Below are 24,077 nucleotides of genomic sequence, written 5' to 3'. Positions count from 1 at the left end.
AAAACACATGTCATGACACGGCGAAACGTGCGGAAAGGGTGGGTTTTCCCCGTTATTTTCTCCCGACTCCGATTGACCGATTGAGCCTAAATTTTCACAGGTTTGTTATTTGTTATATCAGTTGTGATACACGAAGTGTGGGCCTTTGGACAATACTGTTTACCGAAAGTGTCCAATGGCTTTAACTATGGACTAATCTTAGGAGTTATTCAACACTAAAGGCTAGTCATAAGTTAGGATGAGTAACTCGTCCCAACTCACGATAAGACTAGTCTTAACTCTTTGGTAAAATCCACCCAGGACTAAATTGTATTGTGTGAAATTTGTTCTGCTAAGTGCAAAGACCTCTCCTCAAATATTCAAAAAGCGCACTCCTTAAAATCCCGAGAGCGAAGAAATAAGGTTTTGAAATGCAGGTTTACTGACCCAATGGTAGCATTACTAGAGTCTTGCAAATAATCCAGTGAGTTTTCACAAGCAATCTTGTTACAAAGAGTTCAGAAGGAATTCTATGGTACACTATTCAGTCTGGTTAAACCTCTTTGATATAAGTTGGTATAATTGTCTTTCAAACTATGGACAAGTAATGCTTAACTTGACTACAATCCTTAATCCTTAAACATCTATGGGCCAGACACAATACAAAGCTTGTATATATATAATGCTAGCCAATCGGTATATATACACACACACAATGAATCAATGCCAATGAATCAAAACTTGCAACATTCAAGAACTACACACTAACAAGCCACCTCATTTGCAACAGACAGCCAATGAGACGTCCTGTAAACAAGCCAAGTCATTTGCATTTCTCACCAAACAGCCAATGAGAAGTCCTGTAAACAAGCCACCTCATTTGCATATCTCACCAGACAGCCAATGAGAAGTCCTGTAAACAAGCCACCTCATTTGCATATCTCACCAGACAGCCAATGAGAAGTCCTGTAAACAAGCCACCTCATTTGCATATCTCATCAGACAGCCAACGAGAAGTCCCGTTAACAAGCCACCTCATTTGCATATTTCACCATACATCCAATGAGAAGTCCTGTAACAGGCCACCTCATTTGCATATCTGACCAGACAGCCAATGAGAAGTCCTGTTGTATCAACGTCTAGCCAACCAATACACTTTTTTGTTTACCAAACAATGTCCTAATATAGCGAATCAGAGTTGGGCCAACGAGCCTGTAAAGCATACACAGCATCGGTGAGCAATCTACTTTTCAAAATTCAAACAATCTGCATTTAAACCACAATCTTCCACTGCAATCATTTTATAGCTTCTCTTAAATTTACATGTACACAAAAAGCATGTAGAAGTTCACTACCAACATTTACCCTCCGGGTATTTTAGTCAACAACGTAAAACTTGAAACCACCCAGTCACACTTGCTATGTATCCAACAGGTCGTTGACCCAACCCCTTACAAACTTTACGGCGTACTTCTTTTTTTTTCTTTTTTAAATTAACACAACTTTGATGCTTTACCTTTTTTTTCTTAATAGCATTATCAATAGGAAATATACTCGACTATCCAACAAACCCATCAAAACCCTTCCCTTCTTGTTGTAGTTTGATTGATGGAAATGTCTACCACTAGTAAACTGCGCACAATTGCACGCATGACAGAGCGGGCTACAATGCAGTACACTATGGCCCATGGGCCTGGTAACTTTATTCTGGTGAGCATAATTTTGTTGTGCTGGGCTACCTTTGTGATGAAGTAACTCTATGGCATAGAGTTATTATATACAAGAACTAGAGGGCGCATTGGCCTTTAAACACGACCCAGCATGCGCTCAGACGGCCATTTTCTAAGTTGACAAAACAGGGATCGCACAGCGTGTGCATTGGCCTATATACGCGACCCGGTGTGGCGGTTTCAGTCTTCCGCCGTGTTAAGTTTTCCGGGACTCAGTACGGCACGATAAATTTACTACTTTCGCTTGCTGTGCGCAGGCATCGCATGACGTAATAGTACCGTTAACTGAACACGGCGGAAAGTTGAAACCGCCCCACCGGCATGCGCGCAGGCGGCCATTTACTAAGTTGACAAACAGGCATCGAACAGCGTATGTTTGTTCGGCCATTTTGTAAGTTGACAAAACAGCATTGCGTAGCATTCAATGAACACAAACTCCAACCCAACGTGTGTTTCATATTCAACGCGCGCACAGAATGGTACGCACGTGTCTCCTTGCAGTCTCGTTGCGTTTGTGCAAGAAGCATCACCAGTGCGCCCTCTAGTTCTTAGGCTCTGGTGGCCAATACCCTACATGTTGGTCTTTGAGCAAGACCCTTAACTAACATTGCTTCTCCTCACCTCTCTGAGGGCAGAGTAAGGTTCTTGTGATTGATTTAGCTTGATACATTTCAATTTTGGCAGCACAGGCTGTTTTCTCTGTTGACTGGCCTAAACCATCATCGACCAGACAGTGTTCAGGAAAACTTAGTCAAAAGATGGTTTACGATTCTGATTGCGCAAGCTTGACCTTATCTAGGGACAGATGCATCTTATCAGGCTACAACAAGAAGGTCAAGGTCCATCTGGTTACTCTAAAGAACTAGGAAACTTATCCACTTATGTTTTTTCATTAACTTTTTGTTTAAATAGGGTCGATATCGAAAGTGTACAACACGAAGGGGAACTATGATATATATGATGGACTTTCAAACTAAAGTTGGGCCTTAACTCCTAAAGATGTCAATTTGACTCGTACATTTCAATGACTTTAAAGTGTGTAATGGTGAGAACTGGTAAAGAACTGGTGTCAGATATGAACGTTTATAAAAATCATGTTATTCCATTGTTACATCAAAAACAAAAGTGAAAGGCGTTGGAACAAAAAATATTTTCAACTTATGGCGTCTGATTTTTTGGCAAAATGATTCTTTGTTGAAAGTTGTACATTTTATCCACCGACAGTGAATGTGAAACTTACATCAAAACTTTCAGCTGTTTCTTGAAACGAAAGAATGGGGACTAGCTTGTTTCAATCCTTACCTTTGAATGTCGTAGTGACTACGAGAGGGTGGATCCATCTACTTAGATTGTTTACTTCTTTGTGCTCCCACATTCAAAAAGGCAATATTTGCTTCTTATAAATGTAGCTTCCATTTGGAGCGCCCACCCTCTGAACTTCTGAAGCAAAACAGTTTTTGAGAAATAGGTAATTTCTCAGTCAAATATCAGGCCTGAAGCCTTTTCAAGGCATCTGAAAGCACACAAATTTGTGCAGCAAAGGGTCATTTTTGTTCTCTTATTCACTTGAAACTTAGTACCCATTTGAGTCTAAATTTTCCCAAGTTTGTTATTCATACCGTCATACATGTTTGTTTGGATACACCAAGTGAGAATACATGGGCTGGTATGGCCTACCCTCCAAGGACATTTCTCAATAGGGACAATAGGTCCTCACTAGTCGGTTCTTTGTTTTCATGGGTCCTCACTAGTCATTTGTGTACAAAACCAATAGGGATTGCTTCAATACAGGAACAATAGAAAGCACAATAGGTGTCCTCTAATGTAATGGACAAACATGACTGTGTGTATGCAATAGGTCCTCACTAGTTGGTTTTTGTGTTTTTATGGGTCCTCACTAGTCATTTGTGTACAAAACCAATAGGGATTGCTTCAGAAAGAACAATAGGTGTCCTCTAACGTAATGGTCAAACACAGGTGTCCAGTGCCTTGAATGTAGATGATGCCCTACTTTATAAAAAAGTTGCTAAGCAGTATTAGCAACAACGCAATGTTAACTTCAAAGAAACAGCTGAAAGTACGTTGCCATAATATTCATGGTCGGTTTTACAGACCAGCACTTTCTGTTATTCTCTCGTCGAGTTTGAATTAAATATCACACTTTGTGAAAGGTGTAGATGTACCATATGTGTGAGTATTGGACGATAACTTTTTTTATCACAGCACCAATAACACAGAATAGATCACATTCATCAATTGAAAGTTCATAGAAAATTTTGTTATATTTCATCATAAACTATATTCAGAATTTACAGAGAGTGTGAAATACTGATTCAGTTTGGTACTCATTTCAAGATAGGCGGGTGAATACAAGGGCCTTTTCAAATCCACGTTTCCGGCTCCAGATTCGGCTCAGGGTACCCTGGCCCAGCGGTTGTGTTGACAATTATTGCCCGTGCTTTGCGTACGCGCGCAGGGCTTCAGACAAGAGGACGGAGCCTGAAGCCAAATCCAAAGCCAGAGCCGTGGTTTCAAAACCAAAGACATGGCATGGGATGGGCGGTTCCAACTTCAGATTCGCCTCAGGCTAGCTTGGCCCCGCGATTGTTTTGACAATTATTGCCCGTGCTTTGCGTACGCGTGCATGGCTTTAGACGAAGAGAACGGAGCAGCCTGAAGCCAAATCCAAAGCCAATGCCGTGGTTTCAAAACCATAGACATGGCATGGGATGGGCGGTTCCGACTTCAGATTCGCCTCGGGCTAGCTTGGCCCCGCAGTTGTTTGTGACAATTATTGCCCGTGCTTTGTGTACACGTGCATGGCTTTAGACGAGGGGATGGAGCCTGAAGCCGAATCCAAAGCCAAAGCCATGGTTTCTAAAAGGCCCACAGAAGATCATGAGCTGTGACAACTTGAAACAGTTGCATTGTAATTATGGAAGGGTTACCACTCACTGACAAATACCAGTCATCAACTTCAAAGTTCATGCAATACTTCCACTGCATTTGATCATTTTAAACACCAGTCTTAATTCCAAAATGTTTTTGAAACTGAGTTTATGAAGTACATAAATACATGTGAAATACGATGCCATGTTACATTTTGGCCTACAACGTAGACTTTTTAAGAATCTGTCGCGGTACTTCTACATGTACGGTACTTCACTGGTAGCCTGTTTCTGCTACACACTGTACATAGTTTGCCCATCTCGCCACCATTTTCACAGAGAGAGGGTAATGCACAAATTTTGTAATTTCTGTTTGAAAGCCTACGCGCTAAAAAGATGGTAATGGTATAAGGCATCCTGCAAAATTTGTCGTATAAAAAGCCTCAGTTGGTCAAACATCAATACAAATTATGAAATTGAGAAATGGTTCATGCATGAAACGTTTCTCAAACTTCTGAGGGTTGTGTCAGTTCGTGGATGCTGCGGACAGAAATGCAGTTGGTACCTGCCATCACCTCACTAAACGCGGATGGTTTCGACGTTTGTGTGAAGATAAAGTTGACAGTTTGTTCAAAATTTTCTTAGCAAGTAGACACTGTATTCAGCTAAATTTTTAACATAATATTTTTATTGTTTTCTTTTATAGTTTTTGCCTATAAATCAGCAATTGTTTGTCAAAAAATATGGTGACCTTTCCATACCTTAAAACTCTACAGGATGACTTCACGAATTAAAAAATGCAAATGATCTCAAATTAACGCCCGATCAGTTATATAATTTATCATCAGAGTTTATGATTCAAGAGAGATTTGCTTTTCCAGTGAAACAAAAATTATTAAGATTTTGTTTTCCAGTGAAAAAAAAAAAAACGAAAAAAATAAATAAATAAGCAGCTGTCTCTTTGTGAAAACAGAGATAAATTGTAAGCCAAGTGTAGTTACCAGGGCCCAAATTCATGGCTCTGCTTACCGCCGAATTCTGCGCTAGCCTTGTAAGCGTAGAATGCCTAGTATCGTGAAGTACGCAAACCCAGAAGCCCAAATTCGCCGCTAACCCATGAAATACGCTTGCCGTAAGCACATAATTCCCTGCTCCCGTAAGCGCCGATTCTGTGCTTACGGTAAGCAGAGCCATGAAATTGGGCCCAGTTGGTTGACCTTTGTCAGTGGGGGTAACCCTTTATACACACACACAAATAAAGCATGTGTTTATATACATGTTTGTACACGACCCATTTCGACGATTCACCTGCCGCACACACATAAAATGCTTACCAAACTGCTATATCCTTAAAGATCCAGTGTTGCAGCTTCTTTCCTTCTTAAGCGTTCCAGTTGGCTCACAAGTCATGCTGTCCTTGATTCTGAACGGTGATTGGTTAGAACTCCAACCAAGTATCTCCAGTATGCTGTAGAGTGGTACCTTGCTGGGTTGATTACCAAACAAACTGCCAAATGCATGTGTATCGTTATTCCAATCTTGCTAATACACCCCCATTAGCCTACTAATTACACCCTCAAAGCGTTTCGGCAGCTCGATCAAGGAGCTGCGCGATCCAGGAACTGCGCAATCAACGAACTGCACAATCCAGTTTTCCATAACGGTGTACACTCGGATCTCTTGATACCATAGACCAATCCCATGAAATAAAACATCATGTTTGCCGATCCAACCCAACAACTCTAACATTACAACACTGTAGCAGCTCAATCTCCTGACCATGCAGCCGATAGACAGACCTCTCTGGTTCCCCGACTCCCCCTACAAAACTCCAAGTACATCCAGTCATAGACTGTCTTCCCTTCATAACCGCAACACCCTAGAAAGATCTGTCTATAGCAGGCCCCAATGCCCATCAATTACTGCACAGTGCTATAGATACACCTTTAGTTACCCACTCATTACGCCCGTCATGTACTGCAGCCTTATCCCAATCATTACGCCCATCATTTAACGCACAGTCCTATAGACACGCCTATAGTTACCCACTCATTACGCCCATCATGTAATGCACAGTCCTACAGATACGCCTTATCCCAATCATTACGCCCATTATAGCAAATCTCTCCAAGCTCATACCCGAACGATACCCCCTTTCCCACTCCATTATATCTTTACACCCAGTCGACACCCGTTAGGGTGTGGTGTACTTACAAGATGAACATAGCTGAATACAACAGCGGCAAGGTTTTACTCCTCGTCCCCTTCCCCCTCGATGTCGCCTTGATCCTGATCGGGATCGTCCTCTTCGGTCGGGGCGGCTCGTAGGTCCTTCATCTTGTCCACGTAATCGGTGAAGATGTCACGAAAACGAGACCATGACCGCTCGGGGATGGTGATGGATGTACGGTACTGATTGCGTGGCTGAGAACGTCAAATATGAATAATAATAGTAATATCAAAGTCTTATATAGCGCACGTACATGTATCTACCAAACAAGGTACTCAAGGCGCTGAGTATACATGTATATATACAAACTTTCAGAAAGATAGGTATTTGCAGTGATTTATTTGGAGACCAAGTATTTTAGCACCTTATAAGGGTTTACAAGGTGCTACGGCCCATACAGCAGCCACAGCCAGGAACACCGGGGCGGACCCCTTCTCTTTACGATAAGTGCACTGGTTTTTTTTGGGACCAACGGCTTTACGTCCCATCCGAAGTCTTGCTTAAAGGAACACGTTGCCTTGGATCGGTCGAGTTTGTCTTTGAAAAGCGTTTGTAACCGTTTTTATAAAATGCATATGGGTAGAAAGATGTTGTAAAAGTAGAATACAATGATCCACACAAACATGCCTCGAAATTGCACGGTTTCCTTTTACCTCGTCGACGAACACGGTCGGCCATTTATGGGGGTCAAAATTTTTACTCCCATAAATGGCCGACCGTGTTAGTTCGCACAGTAACAGGAAAACCACACAATTTCGAGGCAAACTTGCGTGGATCATTGTATTCTACTTTTAAAACATCTTTCCAACCATAAGCATTTTATTAAAAAAAAAGGTTACAAACGCTTTTAATAGACCAACTCGTCCAATCCAAGGCAACGTGTTCCTTTAAGGACACAAGTGTCACAGCTTGGGATTCAAACCCACACCCTGCTGAAGAATAATAAATTAACATAATATGAAATCACTAGCAGTACTCGCTGCTAAATCAAAAGATTTGAACTGCCTCTAGCCACCGGGCAATCTCAGTGGTCCATAGTTGATATGATACTGCTCTAGAATTGCAAAGGTTCTGGGTTCGAATCCCAACTGAGTAAAATGCCTTTGATTTTTTTTTCAGAGAACTTGGGTAAGTACTGAGTGCACAGTGCTGACACACATCAGTGTACTGACCCCTTGCACGTGCGTCCCCCACGCTCACCATGTTGGTGGGCAAGTTAGGTTTACGTGTATTAACGTCGCGTCGTCAAAAATGCGCACTTCACTGCATAACGCACAGCATACTCTATGCATAGAGTTATAAACGCACAGTGAAATTGCCCACCAGTATGGCGTATTCAAGATTTTTCTGATGATGACGTCAGGTGAAATTGGTCATTATGGGTAAATCCAAAGTGAATGGGAGGCGTGCGTTTTCAGGGATTCAGGCGTGTGATTGTTGGCACTCCTGGGAAAGGTTTTAGGTGTGCGATGGCACGCCTCAAATCAGAATTACTGCCTACCTGTACTTCACTAACGCGCATGAAGATACCTCTGTAGTTGTTGCCGATATCAAAGTAGAAGTTCTTGTTTTCGACTCTAATAAAACGGTTCTCTGGCAGCTCCGGTTGGCCTTCAGCTATTAGATTGACAAATCATAACTGGTCAAGTAAATAAATACGTTGGTTTGAGGTATTAATGGTTTATGGTAACACCATGTGAGTATCTACTTTCTGGGTAGATTATGTTTATTTGAGAACCTAACTGGCTATTTATTCAACAACTGGGAAAAGGGAAACTTCAACACTACTGCAGAATAGACTTTTGGATTCAAAAAGTTTTTTAAAATTGTTTCTGTCTCACTTTTAGCATGTAGGCCTAACAAAACGTATTAACCAGATGTTCTCAGTTCTGTAAAATTACAGAACTGAGAAAATACGGTTAATACGTTTTATTAGGCCTATGTTAAAACTGAGACGGATAAATAATTTTTGTTATATTGTTTTACTCATTTATCAAAAACTAAAGCACCTCTGCTAGTAATATTTTAAGGGAAGCTTTCTACTCTCATTTTCTTCAAACTGTGTAAGTTTGATGTAAATCTGTGGACTCTGTGTTTGTGTCACTCTGTGTAACAAAGAGTACCTCAAACCCTTTACCCAGGTGTATAAATAAATGTGAATTTGAGAGATAGTATGTCTTGACTCACCTGCTCCATTCTCCGTACCAAACTCATCTAAGAGTTCTGTGAGTGCATTTTTGAATTCCACTAATCCTTGGGCAGGGAGGGCAATCTGAGTACGCCGCGCTCTGTTTATTGTCTGGGAAACCTGCAGGGTAATAACAAAGATAAACAAAATAACCACTTGGTCCAAATTCACAGAACAACATTTTTGTTTACTGGACCAGGTGTTTATAAAGACAAGAATCAAATTCATACTGGAATCTACAAACGTAGTTTACAATAGCTTTTAAATTTGAAATTGAGTTAAAGAAACACGTTGCCTTGGATCGGTCGAGTTGGTCTTAGAAAAGTGTTTGTAAGCGTTTGTTATAAAATGCATATATGGATATAAAGATCTTTTAAAAGTAGAATACAATGATCCACCAAAACATGACTCGAAAATGCACATTTTTCCTTTTAACTCGTCGACCAGCACGGTCAGCCATTTATGGCCGTCAAAATTGTGTTAGTTCGCAGAGTTAGGCTACTAACGCTTTTTATAGACCAACTCGTCCAAATTTTCATAGGTTTGTTATTTTATGCATTCTGTTGAGAAACACCAAGTGAGAAGACTGGTCTTTGACAACTACCAATAATATACAAATACTGAGTGGCTCAGAGAGGAATGGGAGGAATATTATCGCAAGGTAAAATTTGGACTGTTCCATTTCACGAGGCGAAGCCGAGTGAAATGGAACAGTCCAAATTTTACCGAGCGACAATATTCCTTCCATTCCACGAATTAAAGCCACTCAATATTTTTTTTATATAACTGACATAGATCCTTGTCATTTGATGTATTTTAAAAGGAAAACATTTTGAAAAATCATAGAAATTGCTGACAACCAAAAGTCATATAGTGCCACGTAGCTGCAACAATGCACAAATCAGATCACATCCTTTTGCACAGGTGCTCCTTTGTTTAAGCAGCAGCGCGGCGGCGCTGTACTGCTCAAAAAAATTGGGACAAAGATTATCCTAACTGTTGAATGGGAAATGCTATTCCCCATGGGCGAATAGGGAGTAATAGTGAATGTCACGTGAAGTAAGTTCCACCAATCAAATGACAAGGATCTGTAAGTCAGTTATATAATGTCCACTGTCTTTAAGTCCTAAACACAATCACTTTCGCCCGCCACTTTTTGCACTAAGAGAGATACTGTCAGACTTCTAAGTCCCACTTACCTTTAAAAATCTTCCCCTAGCATTTTCTTTCAGATCAAGGTAGTAGCGTCTGTTCTCATTGATGATGACTTCACTCTTGAGTCTACCGTCCTCTGGGGGGTTGTCCGGGTTGGGAGGACCGAGCTGGGCGTAGTGCTCGCTAAACTCTGTCATGTGATCACGTAAAGTGGCAGCTGCGGACATGGCAAGGGTTAACCTGCTCTTACTGCCACTCGCTCCAACCTAAAACAACAACACAACAAAAACATTGTTAAGCCCAGTCACAGTCTGCTGAAGATGACTAGAGCAAGCTAGTCGAAACGTTGAGACCAATTTAAGAACTCACTCCGTGGTAGTGCAGTTAATAACGATCCTAATATAAGCTAAAGTAGTAGTCCCAGCCAATTTTCTATACAGTACCTTCCGCCCAGGCAGTAGTTAAAAAGCAGGATAGTTCTTTTCAGAACTGAGAAGTCTCCCGAACAATCTGGTAATCTACTCCGTGGTGGTAGAATATTGACCCAATTCACCTAATGTCATCATCAGAATAATCTTGGATGCGCCATTTGGTGGGCAATGTCACTGTGCCTTATTCAGTGAAGTGCGCATTTTAGGCGACGCGGCGTTTACACGTGAAAATGAAAATGTTAAACCACCTAGAAGTTCATACTGTACCTCAGCGATCTTGACAAACTTCCCTCGTCTGTTTTGTTTGACATCTATGTAGTATCTCTTTGACTGTACACTAAGAGTCTTCGTAGCCAGCTCCTGGACCCCTGTAAAGATAAAAAGAAACAATAATAAAATATCAGATGCAGTTTTCACACAATCATACATGTGTAAAAACCTCCAATTGTTTACCCTCCTTCGTTCAAAGCTTTGTCATGACTGCTCGGCCGCATTTGGCTGGCTTTTTGCAAAGACATCAGAGGGTACATCCCGTTTAAAAAAGAAGTGATCACGTCCCGTTAAGGTGATCCCTCTCCTGCTGCATTCCAGATTGTATTGTAAACTTGGGTATGTTCCCTGGCAAATTAACAGCTGTAGAGCAAGTTCAAGTGGACACATTTAGTTGATCCGTAGTTGACCAGCAACGTGCGCAGTGACGCATTCACTCGAACGACTCATTTGGAAGTCTAGTCAACCTTCCGCCTTTTCGCTATAGTGTCATTCCTTCCTCTCAGCCCTTTACACATATTAGAATGGAACATGCTGTTGGGACCAGTGAAGAAACCATGGTCTTGAGGCTAGTTCCAAATAGTCGACCACAGTAGTCAACCAATAGTCGACCAGCCTGGGTTCGAGTGCAAATAGTCAACCTTAAAATAATTAAAACCATTGAGCACCCTCAACTTTGCTCTAAGTTTGAACAGCTTCTGACTGGCACCCCTGAACGAACAGTGACTGCCAACAAAGGCTTGATACATAGCTCAGCAGTGAGCACCAGTGCATTTCCTATGGTAGCAAGTACGTTCGCCACGCTCTAGTCATTTTTTTTTTAAGACCAAATTATTATTATTATTATTATTTATTCGACCAATACAAGGTACAACAAACAAGTTACAATAGCACAAGACAGAACATTAACGGAGAAAAAACGGAGAAAAAACAATTATAAAAAAGCAAGAAGTAAGGAAAATAAATACAGAATTACACATACCCTTCCTTAAAAGAAAAGAAAAGAAAAATGGATAATTAAGGCATATTCTTTATTATGTAGACCATTTGTAAGTCTGAAATTCGGACCCTGATATTTTCATAAGTGAAAGCTATTTTGTTTATTTATACATTGTAATAAACTAAGAGGTACCTATCCTTTTTTTTTTCTTACCCTTTCGGTACAGGGAAAAAAAAAAATAAAAGTTCACAGATTTACAAATAATTTACAGGGTTTACAGAAGGTAATGGTGAAAGACTTCTCTTGAAATATTGTTCCATGAAATGCTTTACTTTTTGAGAAAACATTAAAACAATATAAATTCTTGTTAGCGAGAATTACGGATTTATTATAAACACATGTCATGACACGGCAAATCGCGCGGAAACAAGAATGGGTTTTCCCGTTATTTTCTCCCGACTTCGATGACCGATTGAACCTAAATTCTCACAGGTTTGTTATTTTATATATTAGTTGTGATACACGAAATGTGGGACTTGGACAATACTGTTTACCAAAAGTGTATAATGGCTTTAAAAGAAAGAAAAAAAAGGATAATTAACAAAGATATTTAAAACAAAATCTGAAAATGCAGATACAGTACGATGTACATATTTTTGTTGTATAGGGTTGTTCAGCTAATTTGTTGTACTGTCCACACATTGCCCGCGTAAACAAAAATTTTGTAAAAAAACACTCAACGTTGTAAATACATTAAGTACGTACAGTGCAAATGATGAGATTCACAATCCTATACTTGCTGGTTTTTGCTAAACAAAATTGTATTACTGCCAATAATCAACTTACATTTGTGTAGACATGATAGAGGGCTGAAAAAAGCCTTTTAAATTTGCACCAGCCATAATAGTTTGCATTACTGGACGCCGCCATATTGACATAAATTCATGGGCAGTGGTTGAATTTTGAACGTGTAGATGGTGATTTAAAAAAAAAAAAAAAAGTCAAACTTCTAACTGGTAAAATCATGCATACAACTATCCCAGTTTGAATGATTGGCTGCATGCGCCACAGCACAGCACCTTGTAAAACATTATTTGGTGCTAAGGAGTAAATCTCATAATTTAAAGGCAGTGGACACTATTGGTAATTACTCAAAATAATTATTAGCATAAAACCTTACTTGGTAACGAGTAATGGGGAGAGGTTGATAGTATGAAACATTGTGAGAGGCGGCTCCCTCATAAACTCCAACGCGTTCAAAATTCAGCAGCCAGACTCATCACTCCGATCCTTCGCAATCTCCACTGGCTACCAGTTAAATCACGGATAGTTTTCAAACTCCTAACACTCACCTACAAATGCAAAAACGGATCAGCACCAGATTATCTCCAGGATTTAATTCAACACTATCACCCTCCGCGAAAACTTCGTTCCAGTTCAAAAGGTCTTCTCATAGCAGCTCCAGTTCACACGAAGTTCTACGGTCAACGTTCCTTCCAATATGCTTCACCTAAACTATGGAACTCTCTTCCCAACAATCTCAAAGACTGTGCCACACTAGAACAATTTAAATCACGACTTAAAACCCATCTCTTCAATCACAGAAGCGCTTAGAGACTTTATTTTGTATTATGCGCTATATAAGAACTGTTTATTATTATTATTATTATTATTATTATTATTATTATGTAGTTTTCGAGAAAGAAGTATTTTTCCACGATTTGATTTCGAGACCTCATATTTAGAATTTGAGGTTCCGAAATCAAGCATCTGAAAGCACACTAACTTCGTGTGACAAGGGTGTTTTCTTCCATTACTTAGGCCTATGTATTATCTCGCAACTTTGACAACAAATTAAGCTCAAATTTTCACAGGTTTGTTATTTTGAGATGCACCAAGTGAGAAGATTGGTCTTGGACAATTACCAATAGTGTCTATTTAAGCAACTAGAGCATCACTGAGTGAGGTTCATATGTGCGCTATAGACGATGTGACCTCTGACGCCACATGAAAACCATAACATGATTCATGCAATTATACCAAAGGGCAAAACCTTTGTGTTTTGGCAGCAAGCTAGAAAATCGATGCAATCTTACCATGACTACGTGTCTTTTTGCCCGGCGAAACATGAGGTATACAGTGTTTTTTCAATAGAGGGCGGTTTAAATGTAAACATACATGTACATGTAGGTCACATCGTCTATAGGAAGCCACTATTATTACAGTTAAATGTACAAAATCTCTACATTGGGATGCAAAGTACATTGTTCACACTCTGTTTTTTTGTTCACCTCTGAATAAGGTTTTAGTGTGATCATAACTACCGTCTTACTGTCTTATCATAATGTATGAGTGAACACCTCCCTGAACTACACGTTCAATAATGAAAAACCCCAGACAGAGAAAGGTCAACAAACTATATTGGGACAGGCTATTGCATGACCTGAGATTCAACTCTGCTATTATTATTATTATGCGGGGACTGTCAGTGTGCTGTTGACCGCTACCTGACCGCCATTTACACTGATGTAATGGTCACAGAAAACTCTGCATTAAACATGTTAAACAAGAAGAGTGTTATGGTGACGATGTGTTTTTTTATTTATGATAATGTTAACAGTGGTTGTACAGAGTGTATAAAATAATAATGTCAAGGTTTTGTTAAATTTAACTGTTTTTATAATGTTTAATATTAATATTTTTATCAGTCCTGTCATTGGCGCTTGCGCTGTTGGATGTTGTATAAAATAAAATAAAATAAAATAAAACAATATTTCACATTCCAATTATAAAAACATTATCAAAAAAATATATTGTAAGGCGAGTGTTACGGTAACAAAGTGTTCTTTTCTTTGATATGTTAACAGTGGTTGTATTTTATGTAATTCAAGAATGTCAAGGTTTTGTACAATATTTCTAGTGCATTGATTTGTTACTTGTTATAAATTCCACAAAATATATTGCAAGGAGAGTTACGGTGACAAAGTGTTCTTTTTTATGATGTTAATAGTTAGGAAAATTGGGTACGATATTTCAGCTTTCAATTAAGCCTATTTATTTACTGATTATGAACTCCACAGAACATAATGTAAGGAGAGTGTTACGGGAATAGACAAGGTGTTCATTTTTATGATACATTATCAATATTGCAGCTTTCGATTATAAATGCCACAATTACTAGTGTTTCTTTTTCGGGAACTAGGGGACATTCTGGAGTTTGGACACTTTCGGTTAACAGTCAGGGATGCCAGTGGCTCTTTCCTTCAGAGCCTAAAAAAAATTTGGAAGGAAAAGGGGTCACTGCCCCCCCCCCCCCGACCAAAAAACAATAAAAAAAACATAACAGCACTTTTTTAATAAAACATAAACAAACAACAAATTCTGACCCCCCCCCCCTTGCAAAAAAGGCAGGCATAGTCTGAGTTTTGAATTTTGTTTAAATTCTTCTTTTTTTTCTTTTCCATTCTTGGACGATCTTACCCTCTTATTTCTACCTTTATAGTAATTTTGTTTTGTCAACCATTGTTGATGGGTTCGTAATGTGAGGATCGGTTGTATAAAAAACTTCTTTTGCAATTAAATTTATCGATCGGTGTCAACATTGCACATTATTGGGAGGGTCCAACAACTTACCGTCAACTCGCTTGGTGCCGACAACTCCACCAAAATAAATTTAAAATCCACAAAAGATGCATAAAAATATACAGTATAAGCTAAAAGAGAATTTGAAAAGTTTGGGCTACATTTCGATTATCAGAATTTTGTTTTTTGATCGTGCACAAGATATCTCGAAGCTACAAAGCCGTCGGTCGCTTTCCTGCATTTTGATTAGTCTTGCCTCAAGGCGTGAATGATTGGTACTGCATGTGTAGTATGTACTGCAATTTATGTTAGTTGATCGCTGAGGCCCTAGGTCAAGACTAGTTCATATCTGCCATCTTGGAAGTGGTTGAGTTGACAGCAAGTTGACGGTAGATATTATTTTATATATTTTCTCTGGCCAGAATTAAGGAGCGCCGGAAATTTGTTTCCAATCAAATATATTTCTCGGGCCAAATGAAATACAGAGCGCGGGAAATCTTTTTCAAAACTTATTTTTTCTCCGGCCAGATGAAAAACAGAACGCCGGAAATCTGTTTTCAATAAGATATATTTTCTCCGGCCAAAGGAAATACGGAGCGCCGGATAATCATTAAAAAAAAAAAAAGGGGAAATTGGAAAAAGCCGGAATTCCGGCAATAGCCGGCAAACTGGCATCCCTGAACAGTATTGTCCAAAGGCCCCAACTCGTGTACCACCACTTACATAAAATAACAAATTTGTGAAAATTTAGGCTCAATCGATCATTAGAGTCGGGAGAAAATAACGGGCAAACCCACCCTTGTTTATATGCTTGATCCGCCGTGTCATGACATGTGTTTAAAATCCTTAATTCTCGATATCGAAGTCTTTCACCATTACCTTCTGTAAACCCTGTAAGTTATTTGTAAGCCTGTGAACTTTTTTACTTTTTCTGTTTCGCAAGAATGGCTTTAAGTGGTGTTTATTTTTGGTTTTAAAAAAGGCCCCCCAAAAATTACTGTGCAATTTTGAGCATTCTAATAAATAGTGTTATCTTGATGGTTGTTTTTAATTGGATCTGATAAGCAAAAATGCCCTATGTTATAAGGTTTTGTTTTAAAGGCAGTGGACACTATTGGTAATTACTCAAAATAATTATTAGCACAAAACCTTACTTGGTAACGAGTAATGGGGAGAGGTTGGTGGTATAAAACATTGTGAAAAGCAGCTCCCTCTGAAGTGACATAGTTTACGAGAAAGAAGTCATTTTCCACGAATTTGATTTCGAGACCTCATGTTTAGAACTTGAGGTCTCGAAATCAACCATCTAAACGCACACAACTTCGTGTGACAAGGGTGTTTTCTTCTTTCATTATTATCTCGCAACTTTGATGACCGATTGAGCTCAAATTTTCACAGGTTAGTTATTTTATGCATATGTTGAGATACACCAACTGTGAAGGCTAGTCTTTGACAATTACCAATAGTGTCCACTGCCTTTAAGAAGGTTATTTTATGCATATGTTGAGATACACCAACTGTGAAGGCTAGTCTTTGACAATTACCAATAGTGTCCACTGCCTTTAAGAAGGTTATTTTATGCATATGTGGAGATACACCAACTGTGAAGGCTAGTCTTTGACAATTACCAATAGTGTCCACTGCCTTTAAGAAGGTTATTTTATGCATATGTTGAGATACACCAACTGTGAAGGCTAGTCTTTGACAATTACCAATAGTGTCCACTGCCTTTAAGAAGGTTATTTTATGCATATGTTGAGATACACCAACTGTGAAGGCTAGTCTTTGACAATTACCAATAGTGTCCACTGCCTTTAAGAAGGTTATTTTATGCATATGTTGAGATACACCAACTGTGAAGGCTAGTCTTTGACAATTACCAATAGTGTCCACTGTCTTTAAGAAGGTTATTTTATGCATATGTTGAGATACACCAACTGTGAAGGCTAGTCTTTGACAATTACCAATAGTGTCCACTGCCTTTAAGAAGGTTATTTTATGCATATGTTGAGATACACCAACTGTGAAGGCTAGTCTTTGACAATTACCAATAGTGTCCACTGCCTTTAAGAAGGTCTAGAAGACCCATTCTTTTTTAAACAATACCTCATTTGCATAATCATCTGGTTTTGGTTATTATTTTAAGCCCAGTTGTAGGCCTATTGATTTTAGACACTGGACACTATTAGTAATTGTCAAAGACAAGTCTTCTCAAAATTAAATTTGTGGAAAATTACTTCCTTCTCAAAAACAATGTCACTTCAGAGGGAGCCGTTTCTCACAATGTGTTTACTGTTATACTATTACTCGTTACCAAGTAAGGTTTTATGCTAATATTTTGAGTAATTACCACAGTGTCCACTGTCTTTAAAGGCAGTGGACACTATTGGTAATTACTCAAAATGGTTGCAGCTCCCATTTGTACACTTACTCAGTAATTAGTATTTATAACTTTACTTATTTGTGGAAGTGTTGTGGCCGAGTGGTTAAGAGCACCGAATTCAAACTCTGGTGTTTCTGATCAGCAGAGTGTGGGTTCGAATCCCCAGCCATGACACTTGTGAACTTAAGCAAGACACTTAACCATTGCTTCGTCCTTCGGATGGGACGTAAAGCCGTTGGTCCCATGTGTTGTATAAACGCATGTAAAAGAACCCAATGCACTTATCGTAAAGAGAAGGGGTTCGCCCCGGTGTTCCTGGCTGGATTGGCAGCATATTGCGCCACAGCACCTTGTAACCATTACATGGTGTTTAAGGATTAGGTCTTATATCTCAAACTTCGTCCCACTCCTTGCAGTAATAATACCTGGCGCTTTGTATCCTTTGGCAAAAGGCCCGTTATAAATACGGTTATTATTATTATTGTTTACATGTAACCAATATTCCTGAATTTTTTTTTTTTTTAATGGAAATAGAACAAACAAACAAACAAACAATAAACAAACCATGAAGTCTGTAAAACCAATATTTGGATACATCTGAAAGCCTGCGTACTGGTCCTAATGAAAATAGTTCTACTAAAAATCACCCTTGATTATCAGAAAGCAATCAAATTCAAGATTGCCTGAGGGCAACTATTAGAAAAGTGTCCCAATATCCAGGGAACGCATTTGTCCAGCAATACAAAATATTTAGATACACGTACATGTAGCAATCCTGGCTATGTGCACTGTGAATGCTAATGCTCTAAATTTAAAGAGAAAATTTGTGATTTTTGAGTGACAAATTTTTAAGGATAATGTAATGTTGTCATGGTTGTTAGCATTCATTGCTATCTTATAATTTATGCCTTATTCTTATTCTTATTCTTTTTTTGGCCATTAAACAATTATAAATACATTACAAGCAGACGGTATGTCAAATATATTTATATATGTTGGGCCATTAGTGTTTTTTAACTGTGTTCTAGTCAAGTCGCTCATTCCCCCACCCCCCCCCCCCCCAAGATAGTTGAAAGTGGTACTCACAATATGAAGCCGTGTGTAGCAGCAAGTTCAGACTTGCCTTCTGCACACTAGGAACATTATAATTGTAATGCTGTAGTATGCTAACCGTGCTAGACCAAAATGAGTGACGGCAATGAACTTGCACACTACATACATGTATTCCATACTATGTATTCCAAATATAGGACTGATTATGGTATTGTGAATACTACATCCGAGGCCGATTCCACAAAACTTTACGCAACTGCGTAAAGTCCACTTGCGCAAAGTTTATGGCACAACTTACGCAATAAACGTTTTGCGTCAACTTTTGTGAAATCAACTGCTGGTCCGGAATTACAATTTTAGGTCAAGGCCAGCAACTTTAAAATAGAGAAGGCATGAAGGCCACTTAATTAGTTAAAAATGTAAAACAACAATAGTGCATGATGATTGTTTTATTCTCTTTATAATTTATACAAAAATCAGCCCGTCCTTGAACGAGTCATCATCAGCCTTTAACAACAATTAAAATTGTAAAATATTGGCCAGAGCTTTCCCTGGTAAACCCAATGATACAGTTTTTATGATCGAACAAAATATTAATAAATCATATCTTACATGCATAATAAAGAAACCCAAAACGATTTGAAGAGAAGACAAGTTTAAAAAGTAAAACTTAATTTTATTATTACAATGAAGAAGGCAACTACTCGTCCAAAAAAAGTTTTTTTTTTTGCATTCGGGGGCATACATTGTGGCTCTCAAATTCATCTTGTACCCGTGGCGTGTCATGGCCGAGCGGTTAAGAGCACCGAATTCAAGCTCTGATGGTGTTTGATCAGCAGAGTGTGGGTTCGAATCTTGGTCGTGACACTTGCTACATAAAATTGGGGAGGTAGTACTTTCTGCTCTACCGGCCAGGCTTCAAACTGATGATACCTAAGCCTACATCCATTAAACTGTAAAAGGGGTAACCCTGTTTCAGCCCTAGGTGGCAACAGCCTCTGGAAAAAAATAATTGTAGCCCACACCTTGAAGTGGCCTTCAGGCCATGTGTGTCTGGCGACTTGCGTAAAAAAGTAAAAAAATAAAATAAAAAAACATACCCGCTTCAAGCTCTGCGTATGTATTTTGGCAAATTCCTTCGTAACATTTTCCAAAAGTCATTTCATTTACCATGTTTTTCGTCCATTCACAAAAGGGCAATACCAGAGTTACGGGCACTAACTCTATGGGCAATAATACTGACAACAACGCCCTATTGTTATTCAATGGATTGTGTTAGACTGGTGACACACAATAAACATGACACCAATGTAAACAAAGCAACATTACATGACAAACTACAATGCACCAGGACAAATGAACTGAACAATTTATTTCTGTGACTGGCAGTCAGAGGGGAATCCCCCAACTCTACAGGTGGTACCTATCACTAACAGGAATATTACAACATGTAACAGGAATATTACAACATTACAACATGTGCAAGGGCATTGATGATGTTGATTACACATCGCTCATGCATGGATCAGTTTCTACTCTATTTCATGCACGCCCACTTTGGTGTAATTTCAAGAAAAATCTCTAATCTGATAATCACTTGATTAAATCGCTGAGGCCAGACCTTGTAAAAGTTTCTAGGCTTCTCGTCTGCGACCTCCCCATACTATTATTAAGTTCCGATAAGTATTTTTCCTTTATTGTTATTGTACTCCCTTTTGGTATGGAAAATAAACCTAAACCTGAACACCATCGGTGCCATGATGTTCACTTAGCCAGCGGCCGATTTCACAAAACGCTAGGATTAATCCTATCTCGAGTAACTGAGGATGGGTTCAATTTGTCCTAACGTCTTTGGATAGGGAATTTAACTTGTCCTAAGTCCTAAGATTAATCCTAAAGTTAGGAAGAGTTTAGTGAAACTGACGGCTGGGCAACTAACTGTGTCGTAGTCGCTTACGTTTGCTGGTCGAGTCGCGACAGTTACCGTGTTTAAACTTCTTGGTTAGTGGCGACATGACTACTCACTACAAAAATAGTCGCAACTACTGCTTCTTCGTCTTCCTTGAAAAGTGCAGCCTTCAAATCTAGACTTCGAAGACAGACTTAAGACACCCCAAACTACCATCACTAGAGTACCTCAGACAGAGAGCTGATCTTCTTCAAATATGCAAAATCATGCATGGATTAAAGGCTGTAGAGAAGAACTGTTTGAAATCATCAAACTGCGAGCATCATGTGCGTCATCTTTAAAAGGCGCGTATACCTTTTTTAAGTACGTCAATCAAGTCGAACTGATAGTTTTCGTAGCGCGGACGTACGTGAATGGGCGGTCGCGTACGTAAGCGCACACGAATGTAAAAACAATTGCGCTGTGGCATTGTGTGTTCTTAAAATTTAAATCGCTCCGTAGTCGAGCAACACATCAGACATGTCTGCGCCCAGGGTGGCTTCAAAACGCAGAGCAAGTTAGCGCTCTAGTCAATATATAAAGCTCTATGGTCAAAAGGTTTATCGCGATTCAGAAATGCAATGCATTGTGGGAAAGAATATGGGGCGGTTTCTATGCAGTTTCTCTGACTCACGCATGCAACGCCTATAATATACCTTGTGGGTTCAACAGTGCCCTCTCTTGATATTTTGCTATTCGCGATAAACCTTATGACTGTACATAATAATCATACATTGCAATGTACTTTGCAATGGACATTGCAAATGCACATTGCAAATAATGCACGCACATTAGGGCCATGTCACACAAAGCAATTTACGGGCAACCAGTTCCAGGCAATCTCCAAGAAGAAAAGCCATTCCCATTTGAATGTTAAAATTGTTCTTTTGTGGATCGTAAGACAATGTCTAAAATTTATTTGTGTGCTACCAAAATGGTCCTGCAGCTTGCACTGCAGTTGATTGCCTCCAAGTTGCCTGCAAAAGTTGCCTTGTGTGACAAGGCCCTTACATTACATTAATAAATACCTTGGACGGTTTCAAGTCTCTGATTAGTCAAAACCCGGTCACGTGTGGGAGTGTTAACGGTGGTATAAAGACCGGCTTTGGAAAATAGCGAATAAGTGGCCACTAAATCAGCATACATTGTGTAAACCTTGCGCTCTGCACTGTATCGCACGCTTATTTATATCCCTGTTAGTTTCATTGCAATTTCGCGCACTTACACGTACGCGCTAAAAAATGTATCAATTTTGAGTGCGCGTGTGACACATGTGCGCACATATGAACTTACGCCGAGCTCATGCGCGCGTTTTAATGCACAAGGAACAGCTATCGTCCAATCATTTGCCTCCTTTGACCCCAGTGAAGGCGCTGAACAGATCATTATTTTGAGTCACTGGTCTCAAAGATCAGTAATGTGATTAACGCACGAAAGAGATGGGAACCATCAAAAGCTCAAACATGGCCCCTGAACATGTCTGGAAGTACCGCCGAGAGAAAAGTCACAAAATTTGGACAATTTTAGCCGTTTAATTTGCTAAAAAAGGTATTTATTAATGGGAATAACAGTGTTCGTACCCGGTCTTCACTGCGTGGTAATGACCTTGGTTGGTGGCTGGCGCTGTTAACGGACCTCGCCTCCGGCTCGGTCCGTTAACAGCGCCAGCCACCAATCCGGTCATTACCACGCAGTGAAGACCGGTGTGGCGGTTTCAGTCTTCCGCCGTGTTCAGTTTTCCGGGTGACGTAGCCGGACATTTCACCACGTTGTTCGAACGGTTTAAGCTTTCCGGCGTGTTCAGTTTTCCGGGTGACGTAGCCACCATACCGCCGCGAGTACCCTGGCGAGTACTGTAGTTCTCTCGGTGACCCCAAATTGTTTATTATTATGATTCTTTTCTGTTTAGTCACATTCTCTTGCCCCATCTTTACACGTATTCATGTGTACAACTTTAAGCAGGTCACACTGCTTGTGCCACACCAAAATTCTCTCGTACGATCCACGCGTTCGCCGCTCGTTGTACTCGTGGACGCCGCCATGACAGCTACCGGAGAGTAACACGGATGACTCAATACAGCACTAAAAATTGACTCCTTTTGCTTGCTGTGCGCAGGCATCGCATGACGTAATGTTACCGTATTTGGTCATTCGGAAAACTGAACACGGCGGAAAGTTGAAACCGCCACACTGGGTGCTCGCACTGTTATTCCCTAAATCATGTATAGTACATGTCATGTTTAGTACGTACATGTCATGTTTAGTACATACATGTAATGTACAGTGCAGTTGTCAATGTCAGTTGCATTGGCTTCGCCTAGCCTGCCTTCATCCGTAGTCTAGATTCGCATTGATAATAAATGTACGCAAACAAAAGTATGCATCACGATTTACACGAATTAACAGCACAGTTTTGTTCTTTGACTCTTCCTGCAACATAAATCGTCCTCACTACATGCTGTCAAGGTTCAAATCGAATGAAATACACCCAAATCTGGGACCAGTCTTTGCACTTTTTTCCGTGCCGCGGCCATGTTGTATGACCTCTCGGCCAATGTAATTCTACAGAAATCAGCTGTCTGCAAATATTATGTCAAAGCACATAACCTCGTCAAACAGCTCTGAATCGCCTTGAAAATTGGCAGGAATGTTGCCTAAGGACTAAGAACCATTATGCATTTATCAAAAGTGGAATTTGTTGAGTTTTACCTTGTCCCTGCGACTGGTCCTCGGTGCTTTCCCGATCCGACATCGCTAGTCCTTCCAGGCTGCGACAGCTAGCTCTCAGTTATATTCAAGCCTCGCTTTCAGCTGGTGATTAATATTCATTAGTTGGTATTTGCATATTTTCCTGTCAAAAGTTTGCATAAATGAATGTTAATCTTAATCCAGTATTCTGATTGGCTAATGGTGCGCACTTTGATCGTGGGCATGCGTGCAAAGGTTGAAAGTTATTCCAGTTAGAATGTGCAGAAGGTAAAAAGCAGACGACATTTTGTAAACAAACAACATGCAGAGTAGAGCACCACAATTTGGGTAAGTGAAACTTTCTTTGGTCAAATCAAAACTTACTATTTATTTCGGTGTTCTAATTGGAAATTAATATTATGCTGTTCATTTCATCGGTATTTTAGAGGGGACAGAAAGGTGGGTTTTGAGACAAAAATTAAACCTTAAACTGTGGTGAAAGTTTATTTTAGTTGTCAAGCAAGGATCACTGCTGTACTTTTTTTGTACAGCAAGTTAGCTAAATATAAAATAGTAAATACTACGGGACGACTAAAATTTGAGGACACTAAA

At 39.7% G+C, this 24,077-nt stretch overlaps 1 protein-coding gene across 2 annotated transcripts; it reads right to left on the bottom strand.

Moving 5' to 3' along the window:
* Nucleotides 1–5,733: 5,733 nt before the first annotated feature.
* LOC117299692 (transcriptional activator protein Pur-beta-like) lies at nt 5,734–23,559 on the bottom strand. 2 transcript variants are annotated; one of them, XM_033783246.1, is made up of 7 exons: nt 23,487–23,559; nt 10,869–10,969; nt 10,215–10,436; nt 9,015–9,135; nt 8,329–8,444; nt 6,812–7,021; nt 5,734–6,104 (listed from the first exon to the last, which is right to left on the bottom strand). In XM_033783246.1, exons 1-6 carry the CDS (start codon nt 23,527–23,529, stop codon nt 6,848–6,850), a joined length of 777 nt encoding a protein of 258 aa, XP_033639137.1. In that variant the 5' UTR covers nt 23,530–23,559; the 3' UTR covers nt 5,734–6,104; nt 6,812–6,847. The 2 variants fall into 2 exon arrangements, with proteins under 2 accessions (XP_033639137.1, XP_033639136.1); XM_033783245.1 differs by having other exon boundaries at nt 5,734–7,021.
* Nucleotides 23,560–24,077: the final 518 nt, after the last annotated feature.

The sequence above is a fragment of the Asterias rubens genome, chromosome 14 (genome assembly GCF_902459465.1).
Source record: "Asterias rubens chromosome 14, eAstRub1.3, whole genome shotgun sequence".
Classification (NCBI taxonomy): Eukaryota; Metazoa; Echinodermata; class Asteroidea; order Forcipulatida; family Asteriidae; genus Asterias; species Asterias rubens.
The sequence above is the reverse complement of the archived record's forward strand: the minus strand, read 5'-3'. Positions and strand labels throughout refer to the sequence as shown.